Here is a 16,592-nt window from a genome sequence, read left to right as displayed (position 1 = left end):
TGATTGGCATTAAGGAGCTTTGTTCAGTGTCGGACATCTTTCGATTATCACATTCTTTGCTCGAACAGTGGTCTAACCAGGACTGCATAATCAGATACCATCCATCCATCCATTGGGACCAGAATCTATGTTGAGCGTTTGGTGGTGTCCAAGCAGTCTCCTTGGCCATTGGAGACAATCCTGGACAGGTCGCCACTCCGACACAGATCAGGTACCCATTATCTGCAATCTCCAGCCATCCGCAAGAAACGTGACAATCTTCTCATGGTTCCACCCAACGCATGCCCAAGATATTGTTGCGAATCCGCGCCCGCCGGCGTGCGAACGGCCGCTCGACTCGAATGGCAGCCGCCTCGCCCACCGGACGGACAATTCAGTCGTGACCCTCTTGGAACTATCGCCAATTAGCTAGTCACGGGTGGGGGTTAATCTCACCACAACCCAGTCCGCATTCTACCCGTGCGAAATAGGGTGAATCGCCAAAAGTCGATATACCTAAGTACTCGCACGGGTAACCTACCGAGGGGTTGTACCACGCCACAGGTCGACTCCGGACACGAACCACATAAGCGGCTCGTTCCGTGCTACAGGGATAACCGAGCGGAGTTATCGTCGACCTTGACGGTTCAGATTAATTATCGGGCGCATTGAGCCCACGACGAACCCGTTACGTGAAGCAAGATGGAGGTTCAATTAAAGAAAAGACGAAGCGAAACGGGAAAACAGTTCAACACAAGCACATTTATTCCGCGGCACACGGAGAGCACACATATAGCACACAGTCATCAATGTACAAAAAGCAAATGTAAAACAAAACCCACAATGCAGAGCTACGACCGACTAACGCGTACACACGGCAACACTTAAAACAATACTACTTTACAAGACACGGCGCCACACACACACGTTCACACAGAACCCAAAAGAAATGAAGAAAAGAAGTGGCGACTTCCCTTGTCTGGCTGGTGAGTCCCTCTCCCGCGACCGTCAGCGTGGCCGCGCCTGGCCCCGACCTCTCTCTCGCGGCCGGCGAACCCTCTCCGGCACTTCTCGTCCGGACGTGCAGGTCCACCTCACAACCGACGCCGCCGCGTCTCCCGTCCGTGCCTCCGTTCACAGGTCGCTCGCCAAGCCGCGAGCGCAGGACCTCTTCCCCCGACAAGACAAGCAGACAGGAAGCCTCGAAGACAACTTCACTCGCGAACCAACTCGACCAACCGAAGACCAACAACCACTCAACTGAAGAGGAAAGAAAAGCCGCGCCCTTTGCGCCCGGCCGTGTCCGTCTTTTATCGCGCGGGGCTCCGCCCTTTTGCCCCGCCCCATTCTCGGCCCCGCCTCCCTTCGAGCTTCTTGGAGAAGCTTCTCGAAGGGGGCATGCCCTCGCGCTTTCCCTCCACCCCGCACCGTCCGGGGGCCCGGGGATTCAGTCCTTGGCTCAGGGCCAGATAATTATTCCCCCAAAAAGAGGCCCCCACCCTTTCTCACCTTCGACCCCCGGCTCGGATCGCACTTCCACCACACCGAGCGCGGAGAATAATGGCGCAAAAAGCCCACCGAGCGTCCTCGTAGTTCCTTCTTCGACGTCCGTCGACGGTTTCCATTTGAAATAAAAGATAGGGAAAGAAAAACGACTAACTGGAGGATCGCAGCCCGAATGAATCACATAAATTCCCTCAATACCACGGGTTTGGGCGAACTCCACATGTACTTACAAGAGATATCTCACCTACGGGACCTGAATGGTGTTTGCGAATTTCCACAGCCGTAACAGTACCCCCTCCCCTTTTTACAGACTCGTCCCGAGTCGTCAAATTCTTGTGTGCCATCATGTGTAGTTCTCCCCTAGTACGTTTTACCTTCGGATCCCTGAGTGCGACATTCATGGTATTCGTGTCCCCAAAATAAATAACCTGAGGGCTGAGTAACTAACTAAACAAACCCACTTACACAGACGACTTAAATAGAATTGCCGGCGCTAGACAGACATGCTGGGGGCGCACTCATATTTACAGTACAACTTAACACCTTAACCTTATAATTTACACTAAACCATGGCCCAGGATCTATGGACTCTGCAGGGAGCAAAACAAAGTTAACGGTGAACCGGCGCACGGGCCGCCACTGCAGGCCCGTGTTGTAGCTGCCAACAGGACAGTTCTCGCAGCTTGCAAACTGTTGCCTTGATCCTGGCGCACATGGCAATGAACAAGGGGGGGGGGGGGCAAAGCAAAATTGAACGGGGCAAACGCAGAATCGAGGGCAGCAGGCATGTCATGGCAAAGGTAGCAGGCAAACACAGCCTGCAGAACAAGGCCGCTGCAGGCAAACACAGCCGGCAGATGAACTGGCCGGCACAGGCCTTGCAGCACAGCAGCTGCAGATGATCCAGTCGGCAAAGGCCTTGCAGCAAAACAACAGCCGCCGATGAAGTTGGCCGGCCTCTTGCTGTGCAGTGGAGGTTGGTGGAGGGAGTGCAGTGGTGCTGGCCACTCAAAAGGCGGGCTCGGACCTACCTACCTGTCTCCCTCCCACCTATCGCCTTTGCCTGTCACTGTACCTACCCACTCCCTTAATTTGTAAAACCCAATTTAGCCCCAACTTATTTTTTGTTGTTTGTATGTTTACTTCCCCACTATAATTCGTCCCCAAACCCCATTTATTGTCCTTGTTCGGCTAACCTATCTCGTCACCTAGCCTACTCCCAACCCCTACGTTCCCTTCCCAGAGGGGAATTAGGGAGAGCTAGCGTCCTGCGTCGAGGACAACGAAGCCTCAGGATGACCTCCCCAGACTTCAGCGATCTAACCCAAAGTGGGTCCAGCGGCCCACAACCAGAGCGAAGGGATGGATGGTGCGGAGGGGTACATTTCCTAATCTACCCTAACCATATAACCTTTAAACTACCCTGGGGCTTTCAACAAGCGCCTCTCACTTAAGCTATCAGTTCTAACAACCAAGATTCCCGTCGCCTGTGTTGGTGTCCTCACAATTTCAGGCCTCGCCCCCCCAATTTTCTTCCCGTGCCCTCACACGGTCTCATGGCTGGGACGCGTGGCTCCCCTTGGCAGGCACGACCCTCTGCCGATTCTCTAACAATTGCACCCCCGGGCACTACACTGCCTCCGAGCCTACCAGCGCCCTAAACACCGGGGAGTGCCCTCCATGGCAACTCCCCTGAAACGCTCACGTGGCAGGCTGGCTTCCCGGGCCCCTTTCCGAGGGTCACCCGTGCCCACAACACTGCCCACGAGGCTAATGGCGCCCCGGGCCCCCGCACCATGCGGGTGCACCCATGCCCACTACGCTATCCCGGCCCCCCATGGGCCCTTGGCCTACCGCGGCCGACTAGCTCGGTGCCCGGGGTACCTACTCAGCGATACTCACCTTTTGCAGCCACGCTCCCAGCCCGTCACCAGGGCTCCTGCACCCCTCCAAACGGGTATCGAGCCTACTTTCCCACCAACCACAAAACGACCTCCATTTTCCAATTTAACTAACCCAACTAACTCACTCTACACTGACCCCGGGATCCCTTGGGCGGGAATCACTCCTCCCCCCAATCACTCATCGCACCATGCATTCCCCAATCGCTCCACTCACACAGACCCGCTGGCCTCACTCACTCAACACGTACTCACCTCACGACTCTTCAACACACACACCGCTGAACTCTGCCATCCTGCTAACGACATCCCCTAATTACCTCGTGCTCCCACGTCGTCCCTTACACTACAGCACGTTCCTTTTAACACTACGTAGCTAATCTACGTCCCCTCTACACACTCACAAGTCTGTCACTGTCCTCCAAAATCAAAAATCACTTCCCATCCTAAATCTCACTAACATCCCTCTAACTAATCCATTCCACGGGCCCCATGAGGACTTACCCCTGCCCCATGAAGCCGGTCTAGCTAAGCTAACCCTTCCCCCTAACTAGTTTCATCCTGTGCCCAGGCGAGGGGGTCTTCCACCCCTTACCTGGGAATCCTGTTCACCCGAAAGCGAGGCTTGCTTTTGTTAATTTTATTATTGTTTTTTTTTTTTTCCAATTACGCGCAGCACCAGCGCGGCAACTCGCAGCACGCGCACTTTGCACCTGCCCGTGACGTCATGCAGCTGCACGTGTACCTCGTCCCTCTTGGACGGTACAATCCGGCAGGGATTCACCCTCCTGCCGGATTCCAGCCACACGTGCAGCCATGACGTCACCCTGCGCACCCCAAAAGCAAACCTCGCACTCCGAGGGGCTCCCCACGCGAACACATGTGCTCTGCCCGTTGGAGCATAACACACGCTCGCGTGGAGAACCCGTCCGGTCCAAATTCGTTTACCTGCCTAACCTTTGTCCGTCCGCGGGATCGGCAAATCCACCGCTGGCGTTTCCGGACCGGGCTTCACTCCCGCAAGTGAGCACGTGGCGGCTTCGTTTGTTGCACAGCACGGACCTCGCGCTCGCTGCTGGGTGAACCCGGCACGGTGCTCAAAACAACTACGGCCGCTACCCGGCGCTCGTCTCTCTGTCGCCGTTGTCGCCATTCACTCCACGCACACCTGCGTGTCACGACGCTCACACTCCACTCCATCACACTCACATTCACACCGGGAGACGTGGCTGCGTGCTCACGCATGCCGACCGTCATCTCCCTCACATACCGCTCTCTCACACACACGGTCTCTCTCACACTCGGCCGCTCACTCACACACGCGGGGGCACTCGCCCGCAGTGTCTCATCCACACATGGCGTGCTGGGAAGCACGCACCTCGGCACACTTGCCACCACACCACTCCCACACGGGGTCGCTTCCATACACGGGGGCGCACTCACACCTTTCACCACACACACAGGGACAACCACACTGGGGATTTGTGCCACCCCAAAGGTTTCCGGGGCCTCTATACCCCCCAAGCTCGGCGTGCACCCGTTCGCAGCACTCCTCCCCTCAACTCCGCTTGGCACGACCGAACCCACCTGGTCGTGATCAGCTTCGAGGGGCAAACTCCCTCCCCTCGTTCCTGGAGGAGGCCATCCGGCTGCTCGCACCGGGTCACGACACATTCCCCGAGCTCCCCCTCATCGTCCTCCACTAACTCCGTGTGTGTGTGTGTTCTGTTCCTTTAACCCCGTCTTTATCATGCAGTCTCTCCTCTATTTTTTCTATCTCCCGAGTCTCTATACATTTTATTTCTATTGTCTCTTCGTGTCTATTAGTTTCTTCCTGGATCTTTGTCTCTTTTGCTTTTTCGGACGTCGTCACCTCGTGTCTCGTCTTACACGTTTCAGTCACCCGGGCTCCCGTTATTATTTCCACTGTCTCCATTTTCAGGGTTTGCCCTAATTGTTGTTTCATCCGACGAGTGATGTCAATCAAGTCCCGCACTACGAACATTATTCCCCGTGGTGCTGTCACACATCCCACCTCATTGTGCTGTTCCATTTCTTGGCTCCTTTTGAGCCGTTCCTCCTCTCGGAACTTTCTGAGTTCTTCATTCTCCCTCCGGAATTTTTCAATCCCCGTGGACGCCAATCTCGCTCCCCGTTTTAGTTGTTCAATTTCCAACTCACATTGTTCTTGTTTTCTGCCCCACAGTTTCTCCTACTTTTCATTTTCCAATCTCATTGTTTCTTTCAATTGGCTCATTTCCTTCCTGTGCTTCATTCGCTGTTCTCTCATTACCCTTCCTTGTTTCCTCTCCTGTCCTTCCTTCTCCAGTTTCATGGTTTGCTTCATTTGGTTAATCTCCTTCTTGTGTTTCATTCGCTGTTCTTTGTCTATCTCTTCGCACTCCAGCCTTGCCTTTTCTTCCAATTGGTCAACCTCTGCTTCATGTTCCTTTTGTTTTCTATCCCATTGTTCCTCTCGTTCATCTCTCTCCAATCTCGTTGTGTCCTTCAATCTCCTCATTTCTCCTTCCTGCTTCATTCGTTGCTCCTTCAACTTCTCCTCGTACTCCAACCTATTTTTTTCCTTTTGTCGTTCAGTTTCAAATTCATACTCTTTCAGTTTTTTATTCCACCGTCTCTCTTGTTCCTCGTTCTGCAATCTCATTATTTCCTTTAATTGACGGATTTCTTTCTCCAGTCTCATTCCTTGTTCTTTGTATTTCCTATTCCACTGTCTTCCTTGTTCCTCATTCTGCAATCTCGTTATTTCTTTCTCCTGTCTCATTCGTTCTTCCTTCATTACTCTTTCTTGTTCCTCATTCTTTAGTCTGGCCTTCGCTTCCAGCTGTTCGATCTGTACAGTGTGGTTTCTTAACGTTTCATTTTCCGTTCTCTTCCTTTCCTCTTTTAACACCATCAGTTCGTTTTGTAGTTCCCTCTCTTTGTTTTGGTGTTTCTGTAACTCAGAAGCTTTCTTTTCCAATTCCTTTCTCATCTCCGCACACTCCGACTTTGCTTTGGCTTCTAATTGTTCAATCTGCTCAGTGTGGTTCCTTAACGTTTCATTCTCTGCTGTCGTTCTTTCATCTCTCACCATCTTCAACTCGTTTTGTAATTCCGTCTCTTTGTTTTGGTGTTTCTGTAACTCAGAAATTTATTCCCATTTTTCCTTCCTCTCTTCATCCCCGCTTTCTTTTAGTTCTTCCTGATATTTCTTTCCCATCTCTATCTCCCTTTCCAGGGTTTCTCTTTTGTTCTTGCCTGATCTGACCTCTTCCTTCAGTTGTTCCAATTCCCCATCTTGTTTGCGTTTTTCCTTTTCTAGCTTTGTTTTCCTTTCTCCTTCCTCCCTCATTTCTCCCTGCAGTTCTTTGAACTGTTCAGACTTTTCCAGCAATTCTTCCGTCCTTTCCTCCAGCTGTCTCTCTCCTCTTTTTATCTTCCATTCTAGGCTTTCTCTTTCCTGATTGCCTGTTCTTATATCTTCCTTCAATTGTTCCAACTCCCCATCATGTTCACATTCTTTCTCTTCCAACTGTATTTCCCTCACTCTCCCCTCCAGTTCTTTGAACCGCCTTGCTTCCTCCAATAATTTTTCCATTAGTTGTTTTACTTCCAAGTCATGCTCCTTTTGTTTCTTTTCGAGCTCTGTTTCCATTCTTCCTCCCATTGTTTCCTATCCTGGGAGATACCAATCTGCTGTTCCTCTATTCTTTTGTTCAGTTTGCTCTTCGCATATTCCAACTGACGGGTATAAAACACTACCAAATTCTTTTTCCCACATAGTTTGTCGACTCTGTTGGCCAAGTCATGTTTTTGCCACCGAATTCGTTCCAGTAAATCGTCCAATCGCTGTGTCCCCCCGTACACGTAATTTTTCTGAAGCTCGTCTGCGTGCCGTTGTGACACGTCCACTCCACTTTGCACCTCCTCGATATATTCTTCATAACGCTTCACCTTTTCCAAGACATCCCCCAATTGTGCCTGAAGCCTGCCAATGCTCGCATAGGCATCCTGCCACGCCTGCCATGGCACATGCCGTGACCAAGTGGTTTGAACCGGTGACTGGGAGCTCACGCCTCGTGCTGTGCCGTTAGTTGTGCTATTAATATCAGCCCGCTCCGTGCTGCGCTGAGGTGCGATCGCGCTGCCATTGTGCGACTCCGTTTGCCGGCAAAGTTTGTGCTCAAGCCGCTCCCACTGACCACAGTTAGTGGTGGGGTTATAATTATAAAAAGAACCGACCCGGGCCATGGATCCTACATTTCTACACATATACATTTATACCCCGGGCACCCGCTCGCCTTGAAACGCCATCTTATTTCTCGTAAAGGGTTAATTTTAATCGCCCGTAATTTGGAGGGAATCGGGGGTCGCTCCTCTCACCCCTGAACCGATTCCCCGTGAATTTAGCTTGGAGGCGGGAGGGATTCGAATCCCACTCCCGGACACCAGTGTTGCGAATCCGCGCCCGCCGGCATGCGAACGGCCGCTCAACTCGAATGGCGGCCGCCTCACCCACCGGACGGACAATTCAGTCGTGACCCTCTTGGAACTATCGCCAAGTAGCTAGTCACGGGTGGGGGTTTAACCTCACCACAACCCAGCCCGCATTCTACCCGCGCGAAATAGGGTGAATCGCCGAAAGTCGATATACCTAAGTACTCGCACGGGTAACCTACCGAGGGGTTGTACCACGCCACAGGTCGACTCCGGACACGAACCGCTTAAGCGGCTCGTTCCGTGCTACAGGGATAACCGAGCGGAGTTATCGTCGACCTTGACGGTTCAGATTAATTATCGGGCCCATTGAGCCCACCACGAACCCGTTACGTGAAGCAAGATGGAGGTTCAATTAAAGAAAAGACGAAGCGAAATGGGAAAACAGTTCAACACAAGCACATTTATTCCGCGGCACACGGAGAGCACACATATAGCACACAGTCATCAATGTACAAAAAGCAAATGTAAAACAAAACCCACAATACAGAGCTACGACCGACTAACGCGTACACACGGCAACACTTAAAACAATACTACTTTACAAGACACGGCGCCACACACACACACGTTCACACAGAACCCAAAAGAAATGAAGAAAAGAATTGGCGACTTCCCTTGTCTGGCTGGTGAGTCCCTCTCCCGCGACCGTCAGCTTGGCCGCGCCTGGCCCCGACCTCTCTCTCTCGCGGCCGGCGAACCCTCTCCGGCACTTCTCGTCCGGACGCGCAGGTCCACCTCACAACCGACGCCGCCACGTCTCCCGTCCATGCCTCCGTTCACAGGTCGCTCGCCAAGCCACGAGCGCAGGACCTCTTCCCCCGACAAGACAAGCAGACAGGAAGCCTCGAAGACAACTTCACTCGCGAACCAACTCGACCAACCGAAGACCAACAACCACTCAACTGAAGAGGAAAGAAAATCCGCGCCCTTTGCGCCCGGCCGTGGCCGTCTTTTATCGCGCGGGGCTCCGCCCTTTTGCCCCGCCCCGTTCTCGGCCCCGCCTCCCTTCGAGCTTCTTGGAGAAGCTTCTCGAAGGGGGCGTGCCCTCGCGCTTTCCCTCCACCCCGCACCGTCCGGGGGCCGGGGGATTCAGTCCTTGGCTAAGACCAGAGAATTATTCCCCCAAAAAGAGGCCCCCACCCTTTCTCACCTTTGACCCCCGGCTCGGATCGCACTTCCACCACACCGAGCGCGGAGAATAATGGCGCGAAAAGCCCACCGAGCGTCCTCGTAGTTCCTTCTTCGACGTCCGTCGACGGTTTCCATTTGAAATAAAAGATAGGGAAAGAAAAACGACTAATTGGAGGATCGCAGCCCGAATGAATCACATAAATTCCCTCTATACCACTGGTTTGGGCTACCTACACATGTACTTACAAGAGATATCTCACCTACAGGACCTGAATGGTGTTTGCAAATTTCCACAGCCGTAACAATATGTTACCTGGGCATTGCACAGCTGCAACCCGGCCTTCGGCACTCCATGGCCTTTGACAGCCAGCACCCCCTAAAGGGTAGTATGTGAAACAGTGCAGGGGTTCAGTTCATTCTACCATTTTTTTTTGTTTTTTTCACCTAAGTTTCACTTTCATTCACCATTGCTATTATCCACAAGCCCGAGGTAAATTCACACAAGTTCAAATTGTGCAATTTGAGATACCGCGGTAAAATTTCATTTTAAACAAAGTCATTAAAACACACATGATTGACCTCAACCTCGGATCACCAGTCTATGTCTCACTCTACGTTATGCCTGCAATAACTTGCCCACTCTCTCCAAAGGATATCATGAGATCTTAGTCGACGGGGCACCCAATCAACGTCCACCCGAGGGGCTGAACGCACGTTGATCCATCGCCTGTTTGCGAATTTAACATCATGAGCAGTGATGTACCATCTATATATTATGTATGAAATTCATCTATATGTTATGTATGCAATGCTCACCTGCTTTCCACCGAAGCTCACCTGAACAAGGCTTGCCCCAAATGTGAAAACAAACTTCATTTTGATTCATGACTCATGTCCCATTGAAGCCCTGCACCAAAAACTCACGAGACACGCATATGTCTGCTACCAAATCCTTGACCACACTCCTCTTGCATACCCATTCCTGAAATGCACTTTGCCATTTCAGCTCTTATCAAACGAAGCAAATACATATTTTCGCACACCTCTCTCTAATTAACTACAAAGCATGGAGGTTCCAGAATGTACTGAACTGAACACAAAACCTCCCTACAGCGATAACAGCAGGAGCTCCACAATAATCACCCACCGGGTTCGCCAACCAGCATGGCGGCCCAAGCAAGACCATTCCACATTCTAACGTGTAATTTAAAAACACCTCTGCAAAATTCCACTCACTGTGAAACCCTCCATTCCATACCATGACACGGCACTCTCGGCATGACCGCCCGCATGTCAATTGGTGCTTCTCAGCACCAGGCGACCCCTCACCTCAAACATCCATTCAGTCTCCACGCCCGGCTCAGTTACGCATGCATTATGTCCACAGCCCACAGCCGTCACGCACAGAAAAATGCTTTTCACCATTGTGAGTGGTTTAAATCATTTTCAGCTCATTCACATTAACTCATTCCTCATTCAAACATGTCATGGTACAAACTGCCGCAACCAAACTAGCCAACTGCCGCAACTAAACGAACCATTCACATTGATGCCATAATAGCTTTGTTTTGCTCAAAGAATTGTCGTTTTCACCATTGATTACAGTGCACTTGTAATCAATCAAACAAAAATCGAACAATTCTTCTGGCTTCAACCCCTTTCCCAAACAAAGGTTAATTTCCTTATTTCATTCACTTTTACAAAAAAAAAATTCTCTTCCAAAACCAGTTTGTCCACTATTTCAAAGATGAGCTGCCTCCAGATTCTTTTCACCCTTATCAGGCAAATCTCGCACACGGCCTGACAAGCAGGAAAATTCACAGCAGGGTGTGTTCTTGCCTCCCGCCTCACTTGTTGTTCCCGCGCTTTCGAAGAAAAGCGGGAATATTGTGATTATCTCCGCCGTCCATATGTCTGTCTGTCTTACCCTGTAACTCCTCCTACATCGTTTGAGATAGGAACTTGAAACTTTGGGACATAGTAGAAAAATGTATGGGGAAGTGCACAACACTTTCGGATTTTTGATATGACCCCGAGGGGCCGGGCCAGAGGGGTTGGGGTCATGGGAGTCGATTAAAAAAAAAATTGTCTTATAGCTTTGTAAATCAAATATATTCATGAGTTATATATTTAACAACATATTTTTTTTAAACACATGATGATCAGAGGGTGCTTGGGGGGGTAGGGGGTGCTTAGCAGATAGGGGGTCAAAATAGCTCATCCTACACCGTTTGAGATAGGAACTTGAAACTTTGGGACATAGTAGATATATGTATGTGGTAGTGCACAGCACTGTCGGCTTTTTGATATGACCCCTAGGGGCCGGGCCAGAGGGGTGGGGTCATGGGGGCTGATTTTTATAATTAATATTATCCACAGTTCATTCCTATGATTAAATTGATGCACAGTTCTATATTGCTGGACAGTGTTAAATTAATGTTTCATGAAATGTTGACATGCTTACAATGACTTCTGATTTAGTAACCATAGTAAGTCTTTGGTCATAAAGCACATCGAATAGAAAAGAATAGTCAATCCATTTTGCAAGATAAAATTTCACCTTGCGTTAATTGGACAAAGCAGTGTGCGCGGGAATATGTGATGGTGTGCCATCGACAACGTAGTTCTAGTTTTTTGTTTGTTTTTCATTTTAATTTCCTCATATCAAAACAATTTTGTCTACAATCAAATTTTTCTCAAGTCGATCGGAACAAGTTTGTGGGCTTGAAGACAAGCAGTCCACTCTTTACCCTTCAGGCAAAGCACACACATTCCTTCACTCCACAGCAGGGTATCCTCCTCCCCTCCCCCCGGCCACATTTTTTCGTTGTTTTCAGCTGCAGTGATCACGAGAAACCTTTGCTTTATTTTCACGAATCATCCGCGGTTCATTTTACATTCTAAAATTCTGTCACTCATTGATCTCAGTTCATATTCTGTAAACGGTTGATATACCACTACAGCGGCTTGCGCATCTCACCCTTCTCTGCCTTGCGCTGCTGGTACTGCTGGCATACCTGGAACAATTTCTCGCATGGGATAAGTGGGGATGGGAGGGGGGCACCGCTCCTTGAGTTATTTTACTTCCCCCCCACACACACATCATAAACAGCTGATACTGTGCAGCTGACTGAGGTAGTTCCAGTGGTTGATATGCCGGGGGTTGGAGTGTCAATAGTACTATATCGGTGTCAGAGCAGCCCTGCCCCAGTGCTGCAGACACCGAGACAGACGATGAGCCATGTCCTGTTATCTGGCTAGGTGCCGGCACTGATGCTACCGCATCCTCAGCTTGCCGCTCTGCACCTTCTAATTGATGCTGAAGCTTCAGCACCTCACCCGCCAAGGTTAATTGCTTGGCTGTGCTTGATCTCTTAATTGCTTCCTCCTGCCACAATCCAAATCCCTGCCAATTCACTGGCGTTTTCTTACTGGATAGTCTTTTTCTCAACCTTTTTTGTCCCACGCCCCACTTTGATTTTCAAAAAAATCGTATGCCCCACCATGATTGGAGACACTACAGTATATACTACATATAAGGAATTCCCCTTGACGAAAAGCGAGTCGTAGTGACGTAACAGCGTTGAATTGATCAAGGGCACGCCTTACCGGCGGATTGGCTAACAAGGGCGTGGTGAAGCAGTTTTTAGTTATGACGCTATGAGGCATCAGTCGCAGCTTCAAACTTTTGAAAATTTGAAAGTGCAGAGCTATGAAAGCGATCATATTGTTACGGTTGTGGAAATTCACAGAACACCATCCAGGTTTCCCAGAGATCAGTTATGTCGATAAGTGTGTGTCCAGATTAGATTTCCCCACCGATGGCTAACGGGAATTATTCATGTAACCGGGCTGTGATCTTTGAGGTAGTATTATTCTTTTGCTATCTTTATTTTGGAACAACCGCATCTCAACAACCACAACCGCATCTCAACAACCACGCCATCCCCACCACAGCGCCAACCACGACATCTCCTCACCATCTCCTCGACAACATCTCCACAAACGAACAACATTGCCTCACCTTCATCTCCATTGCGCCACCATCTTTTCGCCAGCAACGGCGAATCCCAACGAACAGCATCTCCGCGACAGACGCGGGGACTCCCTCGTTGGGGCAGGAGCTGATGATTTCTACAATGTCCGCGTGGTAAGGATGATTCCTACAACGTCCGTGCACGTTCGCATTTCACGATGAGATCGGATCAAAATGACAAAAGGGGCAGAGCCAGCGGGGGGTGAAAGGTTGAGGGTGGAAGATCAAGCACGCCTCCCATACCCCATAAAAAGGCGCGCTGGAACGCCAAGCGGGCAGTCTGTCTGGAGTCGAGCTGCAGTCGGAGTGCAGCGCAGCCTGGAGAGCAGCCAAGCCTGCAGTACAGTGCTGAACTGTGGGTCGGTGGAGACAGCCGGAGAGAAGTCGCCAACCAGCGACATAACGGTCCGAGGTGATCGGACCCCGGGACGGTCCGTGCGACGCTGAGGAGTGAGCGGGCTCTTAAGAGAGCATCAACTCTAAAAGAGCAAGGCCCGTTCGCTCCTCTGAGGCGTCGTCGGCTAGGCCCGATCGACCAGGCCGCACAACATGGCCTGGGCCAAACCGCGTCGACACCACACCAGCTGCTGTGTTGACGAGACGTCGAGGGTCGTCCAGCGAGTCACCACGAGGGTGGCAGGTAACCAGCACGGTCTCACGGAGCGCTTTCGGTCTCCCCAGCTCCACGAACATTAAAGGCCTACGGGTCCCGTTCTGCCCTTTCCTTTCCAAGGGTTTTCTTTGTATGAAAGTTGTGGCGCCGTGTCCGCGAAGTAGAATTGTGGTTAAGTGATTGTGTACATAATAAATAGATACGGCTGCAGGTCTTTGGTTTGCTCTTGTCTTGTCCCTACCCCCCATTCGTTGCAATTATTGCATTGCATACGTGCTTGTACATATCTGCATTGCTTCATTGACTGCATACGTGACAAATAAATGTCATTGTTTGAATGTTCACCTGCTCGTTGCGTCCTTTCCCTTAATTAAACTGCCATAATTGTGTTCGGGATAATAGCTGGTTTTTAATAGCCGATAAGATAATCGGTCCGACGGGGCTTGGCGATAAATCGCTCTGCGATCGCAAACGTAACGAGCTGCTTAAAGCGGCTCGTTTCCGTACAGGTCCCGTTGAGGTACAACCTCTCGGCAGTCTGCCCGCGCGAATAATTAGGTAAATCGACAATTCGGCGATTGACCCTGTAGCGCAGGCCATTGACAAGGTTGGGGTGTGGTTAACAACACCCGTAGCTCGATTTCGGCGTTGATCCGAAAACTACGAATGGATTGCTACGTTCGGTGGGCGTGCGGCGGCCATTAGCTAAAAGCGGTCGCCCGCACGCCGACGGGGCGGGAATCCACAACAATATATTGATTCATTATTTCTGAATTCCTCATGCCCCACCATAATATTGCCACGCCCCACCTTGAGACACACTGGTCTATGGCGACTTAGCAACTCTTCCCACAGATTCTGCACTACTGGCAGGTCAAAGGTCCCGCCCTCTGGCCATGCTAAGCTGTCTTTAACCGTCCATTCTGCCCAGCAATCATTTTGTTCCACTGCTACCATCCCATGTAATTTAAACATATGGTAAGCAGGGGTATCCCGAGGAGGTTCTTTCTTTTCCTCTCGTTTTCCTGATCTGTTTCCCATCACTATTGCTGAACCCTTCATGGAGTTTTTCTTTGGTCCGACTAAGCAGCCTCAGCCATATGCCCTTGGCGCTCAAACTCCCCTTTCCGGACCTTAAGATAGACACCCTTTGATAGACAATAAACAATTCTCTCCACACTTATCTTTACTGGTTCTTGGGCGAGGACAAGGGGCAGAAGCAGGGATGAACAAAACCTGGGGTGAAAAAGAGAGTATATAATTTAAACTCCCCAGCACAAAGGCTTATCTTATTCAAATTGGTCACCGCGGCTTTTCTCTTTGGTCACCAAGTGTCCATTCCCACCTCTCCTCCACCTCGTCTCGCCCCTGTTCACTGCACCAATTGTCGAGGCGTCGATCACCCTTTACTGAGGGATGAAGACGTTGATGTACTTGAGAGAAAACTGTTTATTATCTATCAAACATATGCACACATTGAAAGCAGACACAAGGTACACCAATTAGCAACTGAGGTAACCCGGAGAGTGCTCTGCCCTAATGGTCGAGTCACTCTCTCATATATGCACGGTTTTATCTTAAACAAATTTCATTACATAATCGTCCTTCCTTTCATCCCAGGACCAGCTGTTTACCAACTGCTTTATGTCCTTTCAACACCTGTGTATTAAGCAAGATGAGGAGGACCTGAAGTTACTCCCAAATCCACTTACACAATGTTCCTGTAGATCATTCAAGGTTGACCATATTCCTTAGCTCTTTACACAATGTTCCTTTGGAACAGCAAGCAGGAATATATTTTAATTAACTGCAAGTGAGTGAATTGAGTTGGGAAGAAACAAAAAGCTTTTTAAAAAAGGTACGAATCCCAACATATATATGTACATGTATATGTACGTGCACATATATATATATATATATATATATATATATATATATATATATATATATATATATATATATACTTAAATATTTATATAAGCACATGCTGAAATTGAAATGCACACAGAACGTCGACTCTTTCGAGTAGTTATTTCTTTCGGTTATATATATATATATATATATATATATATATATATATATATATATATATATATATATATATATATATATATATATATATATATATATATATATATATATATATATATATATATATATATATATATATACACATATACATGTAGATTATAGCCCAAATATAGTTTATGCCACTTCCTGGTCCTAATTTTTATTTGCATTTTGTCTTCCCTTCCTCCTGTAGGCTACCCAAGCCGAGCAAATGATAGGCTTTGTTGTTGCTGCAACTCCAGTCATTGCTGTAATTTTAGGCCAGCTTTTTTCACGACAAAGGCAATAGCAGAAGGTGCAACAGATTTTGAAGGAAGGTTTGCAGATTGTGGCTTTGAGAGGATTGTTTTGTTTAAAAAAAATTGTTTTAACTCTCGCTAATTTGCTCTGGTGCCTCTGGAATGGTTCAAATGAACAAATGTAAGTAAACAGAGTGTCATACACTTTGTGTCAGATGAACCTGGATCAACAATCATCTGTGATGCTGAAATATAGAATAATTAATCACAGTCTTAAAAAAGGAACAACATGTTTATTCGGAGGGGAAAAGGTTGCACGACAGTTAAGAGGAGCCAAAGGAGCATACATATCCATTTCACACTCTGAATAAAAATGTGCTAATTTGATAGCTTCAACTTGTTAAAAAAAAGGAATAAAGTGAGTACCTTGATAAAGTGATAGTTGAAATCTCCCTCATGTTGAACTATATCAGAATTCCCCATCATTTAGTAAAAGCGTGTCCTCTCAAAAGTCATGTGATACTGCTTTGTTGTTGTGAGAATTGTCCACATGTCCATCAAATTTGAATAACTGTAAATATAATAACAGATAACGTATATACAGAATATGGATA

At 48.9% G+C, this 16,592-nt stretch overlaps 1 protein-coding gene across 1 annotated transcript in view; it reads left to right on the top strand.

Annotated features, from left to right (window-relative positions):
- The window catches only part of LOC147018790 (phospholipase A and acyltransferase 1-like), a 72,436-nt gene extending 56,071 nt beyond the window's left edge, over positions 1-16,365 (top strand). Inside the window, exon 4 of the mRNA XM_085898833.1 lies at positions 15,933-16,365. Within this exon, the coding sequence (XP_085754959.1) occupies positions 15,933-16,028 (96 nt within the window). The 3' untranslated portion in view covers positions 16,029-16,365. The remainder of the gene's footprint in view (positions 1-15,932) is intronic.
- The last annotated feature ends 227 nt before the right edge of the window (positions 16,366-16,592 follow it).

This window comes from Eptatretus burgeri, chromosome 10 (assembly GCF_056783735.1).
Source record: "Eptatretus burgeri isolate ZD-2024b chromosome 10, Ebu_testis_v1, whole genome shotgun sequence".
Classification (NCBI taxonomy): Eukaryota; Metazoa; Chordata; class Myxini; order Myxiniformes; family Myxinidae; genus Eptatretus; species Eptatretus burgeri.
This window is presented reverse-complemented; position numbering and strand designations above follow the sequence as displayed.